The sequence below is a fragment of the Anguilla anguilla genome, chromosome 4 (assembly GCF_013347855.1).
Source record: "Anguilla anguilla isolate fAngAng1 chromosome 4, fAngAng1.pri, whole genome shotgun sequence".
Classification (NCBI taxonomy): domain Eukaryota; kingdom Metazoa; phylum Chordata; class Actinopteri; order Anguilliformes; family Anguillidae; genus Anguilla; species Anguilla anguilla.
The window spans coordinates 61907326-61920439 of record NC_049204.1 but is presented as its reverse complement, the minus strand read 5'-3'; the positions used below and the strand labels follow the sequence as shown (position 1 = coordinate 61920439).

Here is a 13114-nt window from a genome sequence, read left to right as displayed (position 1 = left end):
TCTAAAACATTTTTTGGCAAATTGCTTTCAGCCACCCCCACCCCGCCACCCCCCACTCCACCCAACCTTTGCTCTGTGAGAACCTGTGATTTGGTGGGCTGGGGCACTGAGCTTAATGGCCCCTCCCCACCCCCCCCACCCCGCCCAACCTTCCCTCTATGCGAGAAGCTGGTTGATTTAGTGGGTTGTCGCAGTGAGCTTCATGACCCCCAACCCCCTACGCCCCCACCCCGCCGAACCTTCGCTGTTTCTGAGAATCCGGGTGATTTGGCGGGTTGGCGGGCACTGATCTCCTCTCTTGTCCCGCAGCTCCACACGGACCTGGACAAGGGCGACAGCGAGGTGAAGTACACGCTCTCGGGCGACGGGGCGGGGTCCATCTTCACCATCGACCAGACGACGGGCGACATCCACGCCCTCCGGAGCCTGGACCGCGAGGAGAAGCCTTACTACACGCTGCGCGCCCAGGCCGTCGACGTGGAGACGGGCGTGCCCCTGGAGCCCGAGTCCGAGTTCGTGATCAAGGTCCAGGACATCAACGACAACGAGCCCAAGTTCCTGGAGGGACCTTACACTGCTAGTGTCCCGGAGATGTCTCCCGTGGGTGAGTATTCACCTATTTACTACTGCTAGTGTCTTTTCTTATTGAGTTCAGTTACATACCATAACATAATGATGAGACTAGACCATTCAGCGCATTAGAAATGTGTTATGTGAAGTAATCATTCAGAAATGTGAAGTCTCCCATCGATTAGTCTATATTGCCATTCACTGCTTTAGTTTGTAGTCCACTGCAGCAAGGCTGACCTTTATGTTATGTAATATGACAAAATTAATATCAGTCATAAAGACTTCTTTATATCAAGGTCTTTTCTGTAGCATATGAGAGTTTACATGTTTAAAACCTGGTGTTTCACCACTAAAGACTGTGACACATGGCTGTTTATGATAACTTAATTCTGTATTTAAAAAGTGTTCTGCCCAAAAGCAGAATTAATGTACTGCACAACCTTTCTAAAGAGACCTCAGTCCACCACGCCCATATTCTGCCCTACTACTGTCATCTTCAATGGTCTTTGCACGACTATCCGAAAACGCGCTTGGAGTGAGCCTTCAGAAAGATCCCACTAATAGCACGTTATGCACCAGATTAAGAGCACTACATCTCCCAGCAGACCCGGAGAAATAAAACATGTCACCGTCCAGAAGTGACCCACCTGCAACGAGCCAGAGGCAAGGTGCCTTTCCTTCAGTTTTCCTTTTTTTTTTTTTTTTGCTGCCTTTTTGCTAGTTTTTGGCAAAACAAAAAAATTTTAAAAAATGAAATAAATAATTTTTCTAATATATAGATTAGCAGCCTGTCTAGAGTGCGTTCCTGCCTCTCGCCCGATGCATGCTGGGATAGGCTCCAGCACCCCCCGGGTATAGATAATGGATGGATGGATGTTTCTAATATGAAATATAAAATTACAAAATAAAGGAAATCACATTGTATCTTTAAGGTAGATCCCCCACTACCCTGTTCCTTTCTGAAACTGCAGTGTAATTGACTCTACCAATCGACGGTGTAGACCAGAGTGGCTCAGACAGGAGGATGAAGGTGCCTGTTTCGTTTGAGTGTAATTAAAGCCGGGCTACCCCTGGTCCGTACCCTTTACCACCCTGGCTGTCCTCTCCAAACACTATCACTCCTAATTGGGGGATCGTGGGGGATGGGGAGTTCTCAATGGAAAACAGCCACCTTCCCTTCTGAGTTTAATTGAAATGACCCGCTAGCTTGTAGTCTGTGATGGAAAGAGGAGAGCTCCCTCCATGCGCAAATTTACAGAAGCAGTCTCGTATCGGCTAAACACACATCTGAAACAATTAACCGTTCAAATATTTCACTGTTGGTTAGAAATATGCAGCCAGTGTTTACACCAACAAGGGCTCGCAAGCGCGTTTATCAGGAACGTGCCGGTGTGAATTAAGCCGCTAATTTAGATAGCGATTTCATTTAGATAGCGCTGACATCTTTATGATGTGTTATATGACGTTCCTCGCATGGAGGAAATTGTTATTTATGTTGTTTTGTCACACACTCTCTCTCTCTTTAGCGTTTAAACATGTGGCGTACATACGAGCCAATTAACATCAGCGCATTCTGCCTGCTGTTAACACGTACCCCTTAACCTCCTATTACTGCTCACTGGGAACTATTTTGTTCATACAAGATTTTACACAAGATATATAAGACCACATGTGGGGGTGGGGGTGGGGGGGTGGGGGGGTGATAGTCCATGGCACCTCACAGTCCCCCCCACGTCCTCTGCATTTCCTCCATATATTATTCATATTTACCGGATACATTCATTTAAGAAAAAAAAAAAAATAATACATTTTGGCACCCATCGCGGGGCTGTACATTTCCAGTTTTCACCCTAATTTGGAATGTCCATTTACCTGCCCCGACTGTGGAACCCCACTGACGGACATCCGGGGATTCCCCAAAACGCGTCGCGTTACCTGCTGCTTCTTTTCGCCCGTTGTGTGTCGCCCTGTGGAGCGAATGGCCACTGTCGGCACTGGCACGGAATTCCATGACGCCGTCCGCCATTTTAATTTGGCAGACACATATGTTGCCTGGCGGACTTCTTATATTATATGAATTGAGGATACTGCAGGGATATTCATTAAAAACAAAAAGATTAAATAAACACATGAATAAAACTGTGCATTATAATAAAATGCCACTCTGCGTTTGTATGTGGAATGTGCTAATCTCACTGTGTTTGTCAGTTCACATCAATAAGCGTATTTGTCAGTCCACGTCGATAAGTTTTTAATTCACTCGCATTTGAATCCCCCTCCCCGTGAAACGCCCCGCATTAATATTGTTTTCAGATAAGGCTAATGGGCGCTCATTAGCTTTGAACAGGCAATAAAGTGCACATTAAGAGGACGTATGACCTTCCGCGGCGCTATCAGCAGTTAGCACAGTCACGCTCAGCGTGTACACATCCATTCAAATCAGCTGCCGCATATAGCCTTCTGCCCCGGTCACGGAAGCCATTTTAGAGATTACGGCATTGCCTCTACTGCTGAGAAGAGCACTAATCACGTCCCGTCCCTCCTCGGGGGTTACGCTAACTTTATATTTAGCCGTTTAGCAGACACTCATATGCAGAACTTGCATCTTATCCAGAACTTTAAAAAAAAAAAAAAGTATTATGCATAAAGCTTTAGGCAATGAATAGAACAGATGCCAAGTCATCACTATCACAACGGATAGCAATAGCATTATGTTTTAGGTTTATGTTCTAAGTGCCCTGCTAGGTGTTGGATGGAGGTTGAGGATATAGTGCATTAAGTAGCAGATGGGGTTGAGGATAGAATATTAGATATTGAATAGGTAGTGCTAGTAAATTCATGCATGACACATTCTCATAGTTCAGAGCTCCGGGGATGTAAAGCATTGGTGGTTGGAAAAGAAATCCCACTGCAAAAACTGTGTTAGAGTTGCCATTCAGCTTGTCCCTCAAATGACTCCGCAAAGAAGTAAGTTCCTAGCAAACTAAATCTTGTCGTAGACATCGGTGGAATATTAACTAATTGGTAAATGGACTGCATTTATATAGCGCTTTTATCCAAAGCGCTTTACAATTGATGCCTCTCATTCGCCAGAGCAGTTAGGGGTTAGGTGTCTTGCTCAAGGACACTTCGACACGCCCAGGGCAGGGTTTGAACCGGCAACCCTCCGACTGCCAGACAACCGGTCTTACCTCCTGAGCTATGTCGCCCACTGACAAATAGAAAATCGAGAAGGAGGACCGAGAACCTAGTGCGGGGATCGGTGGAAAACCGCGCGCACGGAAGTAAAAGGACATTCCCCGTCCAACGCCACACAAAAAAGGCGAAGAAATAACCAAACAAAAGCGGCGAGGCTGCATCACAGGTGCAGGGTCAAACACCAATCAGAGGCATTGATCTATCAATGAACTGCCAGGTGAAGAAAGGAAGTACTAGTCTTGGGGGGCAGATTTGAGCAGCTTCCCTGATCCAGTCTTTTGAATGGCAGATGGGGTTAGAGGAACGGTAGCACACGGCTCTCTGCGCCGCACAGGTATGGCCAGGATGTGTGTAATGAATGCTCAGGGTTCACTGTCAGGTGAGCCAAGGTGCGATGAGAGCAGATGTGGTTCGATGGAAAACAGACAAGTGGGTCTTCTGTTACCTCTGGCGCACTGCCACAACTGCAATAGGTAAAGAGTTCAGCGTCTTTTTATTTATTTATTTATGTATTCTTTTAACTGCTCTAGCAGTTTCTGAATTACGTTTCTTTGGGATTTTCGGCGTTCTGGGTTTGGATTGCGTCCCACGGTGATCAGACTGCAGTGGTTGCAACGACACCGAAAACTGGCTGGGAGAAAGCGTCACCATCCACCGTGCGATGCCTTTCAAAGTGAGGATTGGGGGTGTTGAAAGTGCTGCTAATTCCATAGGGGAACATTCATTGCTTTTTTTTTTTCCCTGAGGTGTGAAGTTAAGTTTGCAGAAGCTCAAGTTAGAAAAGAGTTGAAGTGATTTTTAGTTTTTTTTTTTTTTTTCCTATTAGCTGGTCTCATTTTTGCAGTTATTGTCGGTTAAGGTGAGTTCAGACAAGCAAGTGCTCTCCTCTCAAGCATATGTATAAGTTCGGTTAAACGAGACACTCTTACTGGCTCCAGCCATCTCCTTCCTAACCCTCAGGTTAAATAGGCTCTCTCATTGGCTCCAGGGATCCCCTTCCTGTCCCTGAGGTTAAACGGGGCTCTCTCATTGGTTGCATCCATCACCCTGCTGTATCTCCTCTGAGATTAAACGGGGTCAAGCGCCATTTTCAGACCGAGCGGGAGGCTCGCTTCTTTAATGGAACGGATGTTAAGTGGTCAAAGTCAGAAAGGGAATCTCACCGCAAGCCAAGATAGAATCCCCGCCCCTCCTTAAATCATTCAATCATTTCCGTAACCGAGTATTAACACAACATCATATGACACAATTATGAGAACAAGAGGTTCAGCTCAACAATGATTGCTGTCGATAGCACTTTGCTTGTTATTATTAGCAAGCAACGCTGCCAAAAATTCCAGCTAAAACTAGCTGCGACTCTAAGCTAGGCTTCGCTGATCATATCTGGTCTGTGGCTGTTCATAGGTGGTTTTTTGGCTGGTCAAAGCTGGTTAAAGTGTAAAAGCTGTATAAGTGAAGAGTAAGCTGGTCAACTAGCTGCCATCGACCTGCTAAAGGTTTTGAAAACAGTTTCAACTAGCTTGACCAGTTTCGGCTGGTTTAAGATAGAATCTTCAGCCCGCATGAGTCTAAAGTGGAAGATTAAAGAGGAAAAAAAAAAAAAACATAAGTGTTTGTTTGTTAATAAATGTTCAGGCATCACCACATCAATCCATTTATTTTTAGCATTGTTATGTATTGTGATAGAAAAATTATGCTTACACCACAGTATACACTAAAGACATAAACACAAGCTGTGTTAGCTGGCAGATAAGAGTGCTCTGCGCACAAAAAAAAAAAAGAAACAAAAACAAATGGTTTATTTATATAATTATTCCCTTCGCACAGAGCCTTATCCACTTACACACACAGCTCATATTTCAAACTAACTGTTTATTCATTTATGAGGCAGAATGCTGCATATGCTGGAGGAATCCAGAATTCAGAAGTACCTCTGCAGCACCATCTCAAAATTCAAACTTCAGCCCGTTCAGTTAATTAAGCAGTACACGTCACTGCATGACACGGTTGCGTATGAAAAGATTGTTACATTACATCACGAGCATTTAGCAGACATTCTTATCCAGAGTGACTAACACAACTTTTTCTTTTTTTACATTGCATTTACATCGCATCCATTTGTAGAGCTGGACATATGCTGAAGCTGTGCAGGTTAAGTACCTTGCTCAAGGGCACAACGGCAGTGTCCTACCTTGGAACCAAACCTGTGACCTTTAGGTCAGCTCCTTACCCATTGTACTACACTGCTGGCCATTGGTCCATTACTTTGGCTGCCACGGCTAGAAGGAGAGACCTCATTGGATGTTGGGGCACAAAAGCGAGAATTCCATGGTCGGGATTGGGACGTCCGTGCCTCGGTTAAAAATTCAGGGCAAAGGAGACATGAAACGCTAAATCATTAGATCATCTGGTCAACGTCAATTGAACGTTCTACGTTTTTTTTTTCCCCGGTTGTGCAGTTAACCACGACGTCCAGCTTTTCAGTCATGCAACGGCAATTTATATCATAACTAAAGAAAGTGCCAGTAGACAGATAACTATAACGTTAACCCAAAAGAAAATCCAAAGAAAGAAAGATAAAATAAATGTTTTCTAAAGGAGGTTAGTGGAGTTCATAAAAACGGCATTTGCTGGCTCCTAGGAATTGTCTAGGGCATTGGAACTAAGCTATACCATAAAAAGCTGCAGGGCTTTGTACTTTTGATGCTCCTTTATAAAACATAACAGGGGAAAAAAAGACCTTCCACATTTACTCGAATCTTTAAAGATTGACACCCTCCCCTTACTTGTGACGGAAGGAGAGAGGGAGGGGGAGAGAGAGAGAGAGGATGGGATACATTGAGAATGGAGAAGAGAGAGGGGAAAAAAATGTGTCAGGTCTAAGAATAGAAATGCAGAATTAGACTGGTTGGGGAGAAGGCCACCAAGAACCCTCTCAAATTACAAACAGCAGCCAATCAGGAGCATAATACTGCTTTTTCAGCAGAAGAACAGATGCCTCTGCAAAACAGGAACTGCAGTGTGAACTTAATAAACCACTGAAGGAGGGGATTTATTGGCGAAGAGAAGTCCCATGGGCGTAGCCTAATTGATTAAAATGCTCTTTGAGTGCAAGAAAAAAAAAAAGTTTGTTGTCTGAAAATAAACGAATGGGTATTACAGGATGTGTGCATTGTGCATGTTGCTATAATCGGCGTGACACCTGCACAGAGAGAGGTGACCTTTAAATATTCACGTTTCGGACCTTCGACGTCGACGAGAGGAGCTGAAATGCGCCGCTCCCGCCAGCAGTCGAGTGCGAGTGCGTGGATGTGCAATGAGCCCCTCTTAAACGAATCACACCACCGCCAGGGAGACCACTCGAGAAAGCCTCTGTATCGAAATCGATATTTTCCAGGAAGCGCATTAGAGGCGCAGGGGTTCCGGGAAGTGGAAGGCATGCCGTGAGCCGTGTTTGCGGAATTTAAATGACCGGCCTCAAAATTATGGACTGGCGGATTTGGAATGCTGTTCTATTAATGTTGTTTTTTTTTTTTTTTTTAAATCTGCATAATTGGCTTCCATCATTATAGTTTCATGTATTATGCGACAGCATTTGGATAATGACGGTGCCGCTGTTAAAATCAAAAATGCGCTTTCAAAAAAAAAAAAAAAAAAAAAAAAAAACATCGTTGATTTATCCATTGTTAGATGAGTGATTTTCTCTGGTTTAGAAAATGTGTTCTCTTCACTGTAGTTTCATAAAATGCGGGCTGATTATATGTATTTGTGTAATAATGACTGAGTTTATAGAGTAATCGTTTGTCTGGAGGCTGTGGTGAATGGAAAACTTTTATAAACTATTAAAAACTTAATCAAAACCGCAGAGGTCAGAAAATGTAGTAAAAATAAATGTGACCGTGTTTTAGAAACTACAGTCCCCACTTGGTAGGTATAAAGTGGTAGTGCCCTACAGGTACAGGTGAGAGGGACACTGATCATGGTTCTGTAGCACAGGTGAGATGGACACTGATCATGGTTCTGTAGTACAGGTGAGCCACTGCTCATGGTTCTGTAGCACAGGTGAGAGGGACACTCACATCATGGTTCTGTAGTACAGGTGAGATGGACACTGATCATGGTGGTGTCTTTAGATTAAAAGCTACGTATACACGATACTGGAGCCATGCAGGATACATTCTGAGCATAGCCCTTCGCTGGTGATATCTGTACAAAGCTCAGTGATGGCTTTTTTAAGTGTACTGCACACATACACAGATCATTTGTCCAAGTAGTTTCCAACATCAGCAATAGCAACAGAAAAAAAAAATGTCACTGGTTGTTCTGAAGCAAAACTGATGTGCCAATGCACTATTGGGCATTTTTGACATCTGAATAAAGCCTTTAAAATTGATCTGTAAACTGTTCTAATCGAGAAAGCGACTCGTGGTCAAAACTGAAAAAAAGACAAGCCTGTTTTTCAGCCTCCTTTATTGCACCAATAATTTTAGAGAAAATCAATGGGCTGAGCCTCGCTTATAATTCACAGTTATCGCTATTGAAATTCTCTCGCTGGCTCACTGCTGGCGAATTGGACAGAAATGAAGACACAGCATGGCGTTTGCGCCACCCCGCCACGCGGTATTTCATTACTTTGCTTACTGTGTGTGTCTGGAAGAAACTTAAAAGCAATAATGCTTTAAAAAAAAAAAAAAAAGTCAAAAAATAAATCTTTGAGAATTACCCACAAATCTCCCACTGTCCTGAGAGAACAATCAGCCCCCCCACCCCTCCGAATTAGCGGGATGAAATTTCCTGCCTTTGTGATTTCCACTGCCCCGCTCTGGCATGGCTAAATGAGTCTTTTCACAACAGACAAAATCTAATTTGTTTCTCCAGCTTCTGAGGGACTTTGAAGTTTTTATTTCTTTCTTTTTGAGGTGTTTCAGTCCACCCACCCTGTGTCTATAGCCGCTTATCTATACCCCCTGGTCAGGGTCGCAGGGGGTGCAGGAGCCTGTCCCAGCGTGCACTGAGCGAGAGGCAGGAATACACCCTGGACAGGTCTCCAGTCTGCCGCAGGGCACACACGCCGCTCACTCACACACTCGTGGGCAATTTAGAGTCTTCAATTAGCCTCCCTGTATGTCTTTGGACTCTGAGAGACAACAAACCCGCAGGAAACCCACACAGACACGGGGAGAACACTGAAACTCCACACAGATTTGAACCCGGGACCTTCTCGCTGCGAGGCGACAGTGCTACCCACTGCACCACCGTGCCGCCCCGAGGAGTTTTAAATAATTTCTATATTTTCTTCCAGTTTTTTTTTGCCAGCACCATCATATTCCACAATTAAAATTCCGCATTTTATTTTGTTTCTGGGCTGAAGTGACGAGTAAATGTGCTTCTGCTGGAACCCCCCCGTGGCCAATAGAAGTCACACTTATGGAACGCAGCAGGTGGAAGATCTCAGTAATGTATTTGCACCTATTGTGTAATTTTGAAATGTGAAAATTGCATTAGCTGTATTAGCTCCCCGGTTGTTTTACCCTTTGCGCAATGGGGAAACTGTACAAAGTATTGATCCCTTTCCTTTGTTTAACTTAATTGGCAGGAGTTAGGGTGATTTAAATTCTGCTCTTAAGATTGCGTAGAACCCCTTGAGCAAGGTACTTAACCTGCATTGCTTCAGTATATATCCAGCTGTCAGCTACTGTAAATGCAAAGAAACATAACATATAATGACGAGAACAGGCCATTCAGCCCAATGATGCTCTCCATTTTCCTAACTGAAGTAGTGCTCTGTGTACCTACAGACTAGATAGTATCTAACACCGTATCAAGCCTAGTCTTGAAAATCCCCCAGAGTTTCTGGCCTCTACTACATGACCTGGCAGGTTAGCGACCTGCGCAGCGAAAGTTTTCCCGGGCGTGGTCCGCGCGCAAGGCCGAGGGGAAACGGCGACGCCTTTCACGGTCGCGCGAGAGAGAGAACGAGAGCCGCTGACAAGATGGAGGGCTCTCTGACCTTCATCACCCTCCCCTTTTAATACGCTCGTTAACCATCTGCCAGTGGCGGCGGGAAGCCGCCGGTTACAGGCAATTACGCGATCGGGGTCTGTGTTTACCGCTATGCGCGATAAGGCAAATGAAGACTGATCGCGGGGACGCGAGTCGATGAGTTAGGCCGTTCCGGGCTGGGCCTTCGCGGCAGCGCACCTCTGTTCTCGCTGGATGGGGGGTGGGGCGGCACGGACAAAATAACACGCGAAAAAAGAAGGAGGGAAAAATATTGCTTTAACATTGGTTTAAACGGAGAGTCAAAACTTAGTGTGTGAAGTTCTGTGAGGATAGTGCTGTCGGTGCGCCTTGTTTGAAATGGACGAGGTTGCTTTGATGACTGCAAACACAAAGCCAAAATAAAAAAGTAAGTTCCGTCCAAATATGCAACAGCAGTGCTGTTATTTTATTTTATTTTTTTTAATTAGACAAATGTTTTCCCTCAGAAAACACTCCTACCCCTCAAAATACAAACCTAGAGCAGAGCCGGCATCTTTTTTTATGTTCTGTCCATTTAACCGCTATTCTTTGTTTCCCCTAAATATGACTGAGTTCATCCTTATCATCTCACCTATTGCACCGGCAGCCTTGTATCTGCAATGATTAGACATTCCAGTGCCGAAGAACTGCAGCTGCAAAACTGTGTCCAATCTACGAAAAAGAAAACCAGCTAACAGGTGCCCTAGTTGCCTGTCAGCGGTGCAGCTGCTGGCCTATCAGCGGTCGTGCAGATCAGCTCTACAGCGGCCCGCCGAAGGGGAGAGAGTCAAAAGCGAGAATCAGCTGCGTAGAGAGCGGAGAATAGCCGGCGAATGGCTGGCGCTGCCGCCGCAGTTCTCAATTTCAGAATGCAGGTGGGGCCTGCAGCTGTGCCTGATCGAGGTCCGGTAGGCGCTCGATTGCTTTGCCCTGGAATTGGAATTGTTTCCTTCGACACGGGACATTACACACAACTGTTTCCTTCCAGACAAACCCCACTGTGCTGAAAAATCAGAGGTTAAAGGTTAAATGGGTCCTTGTTTTTTCTTCCCCCCAAAGGTTAAACGCGTCCTTGTTTTTTTTTTTTTTCCTTTCTCTTAGGTACCTACGTGATGCAGGTGACGGCCACGGACGCAGACGACCCCACCTACGGGAACAGCGCGAGGGTGGTGTACAGCATTCTGCACGGGCAACCGTACTTCTCCGTCGATCCCAAGACAGGTAATGGGCGTGGTGCAGCTTGAGCACAAAGACATCACAAACAGGGAGTCTGTGATGCCTTTAAGCAAAGTCTCCACATTACATGAATTTACTTTACTGTATGACATTTGTAGTTGTAGTAGCAGTAATAATAGGAGTATCAGTAGCTGTAGTAGCAGCAGTAGTTGTAGTAGCAGTAGTAATAGTAGTATTAGCAATAGCCATAATCTTAGTAGTAGTGGTGGTAGTAGTAGCAGCAGTAGCAGCTTGTCCTGCTAATTGCTTTGACCAAGGTGTGTGGAGTAAAGCTTTACTTGTTCACAGTAAAAAAAAAAAAAAAAAAAAAAAAAAAAAAAAAAAAAAAAAATGTTTATGTGAACGTGACGGAATAATGACTCCATACATATTGAGTCATTGAATTGCAGCACTTTTCATGAGCCATTTGGCCTGGATTTGGTCGATATTTGGCCTTATCATTGATCGTCAAAGTGAGCTGGTCACAGAGAGAACCAGGGATCCTTTATCTGCACAGTGGACTTGCAGGTGGAATCAGCTCGCTAAACGCGTAGCCACTGCTGGCATCTTAACGCCACTGACAGAAGAGCTGAATATGTGGAAGAACATGGCTCATGTAGCCACCTTCGTATCGAATTCCTGCTCATAACAATTCACTTAAGGGCAGGGGGAGACACGGCTTCAGGAGCTCTGTACATTTGGTATAACAATAGCAGTGTAGCGCTGGTCCTATCGGCGCAGAATGCCGGAGATAAATCGCCTGCCGAAATGGGTTTCTCTCGGAAAGAGTTTTTTATTTTATTTTTTTTAGAATCAGGAATAAACTTTCAGACGCCTGCGGTCCCTCTCCACGGTGGCAGAAGCCTGGGGAAACAGTAATCCGAGCGAACGGCGATATCATAACTTGTCTGAATCGAGCAGCGATGCCCCGTCGACACGCTGGCCCTCCCTGGAGGGTTCTCTCACGTTCTTCCCACAATGCACCGCTCTGCAGAAGAGAACGACTGGTGTGAGGTGGCCTTTTGCTTGTTGCTAATCTGTCTTTAGCGCACTGCCATTATCCGGTGCTTGACTCCGTGATCCCGATCCGGTACTTTATCTGGGTGCACGCGCTCAGGGAACATCCTTTTCGCGCTCCTGTTCCTGGGGTACTTCCCCTGTGATTCATTACTATCGACCCGAGCGAACGGGCGCGGCCGATTGGATTCGGCAACGCCGCCACAAGACTGGGCATCAAGGTTAAAGCAAGCGCAGTTTGTACAATGCTGATTAAATCTTGCGAGCAGTCCACCCCCCCCAGACAGGAATGTGATTACCTTGACATTCAGAAACCCGATCAATGGCTGTCATTCGTTTGCACACATCCCGCACTCCAGGCTAAATCTTCTGACGCAGTAAAATGCCGCAATCTCATATCAAACAGCCTCGCTATAATTAGCATTACATCTGTTGGGGCAACGCAAGCGCAGAACTGCTCAGCGTTAGGAACTTAGGGGGGGATATGGAAGCTAAAAAATAAATAAATAAATAAAGTTTCACAGCAGTAGTGCATTCGCGAACATTTGAAACTTTGGGAGAAATCTGAAGTTATGTTGTAGAGTCTTTTCAAAGAGTTGTGCTGGAGATATGGAGCATCTGGGCTGGGCCAATCAGCAGTGGCACAGCTGGGTGTTCTCTGTGAGCCAGAGCAGTGTCTGTACACACTGGCACTTTCTTTAGCATTTCTCTGCACTGTTCAAACTACGCACAAGTTTGAAAAGAGCAGAAATAATACAACATCTGTTCATGCATATTAAGGGTGTCTGTTCAAGGATTACAGTCCTCAGATATCGCTGCATGGGAATGGTGCATGATCATTCTGGAAGGCTTTCAAAAAGCATCGGGCACATTTAGGGCTTCCCGCCAACTTCGGAAAGGCCTGTATGTTAATTTGAGCATGCTAGCGAATGTGCCAGGACACACACACACACACAAACACACAAGCACACACACCATGCTCTGCTTTATATGATCTGTGATATATAAATGAATGTTACATATTTTTAAAAAAACAAAAATAAAACAGCAGCAAACATATTTCTATATGATAGAATACATAATGTTGAGTGGT

The 13114-nt window shown here is 45.0% G+C and overlaps 1 protein-coding gene across 2 annotated transcripts in view; it reads left to right on the top strand.

Annotated features, from left to right (window-relative positions):
• LOC118224689 (cadherin-12-like) overlaps positions 1 to 13114 on the top strand; it is a 139464-nt gene that overhangs the window by 83123 nt on the left and 43227 nt on the right. For both annotated transcript variants that reach the window (XM_035412306.1, XM_035412307.1), the window contains 2 exons: positions 310 to 604; positions 10891 to 11010. In XM_035412306.1, coding sequence (XP_035268197.1) covers positions 310 to 604; positions 10891 to 11010 — 415 coding nt within the window. The remainder of the gene's footprint in view (positions 1 to 309; positions 605 to 10890; positions 11011 to 13114) is intronic.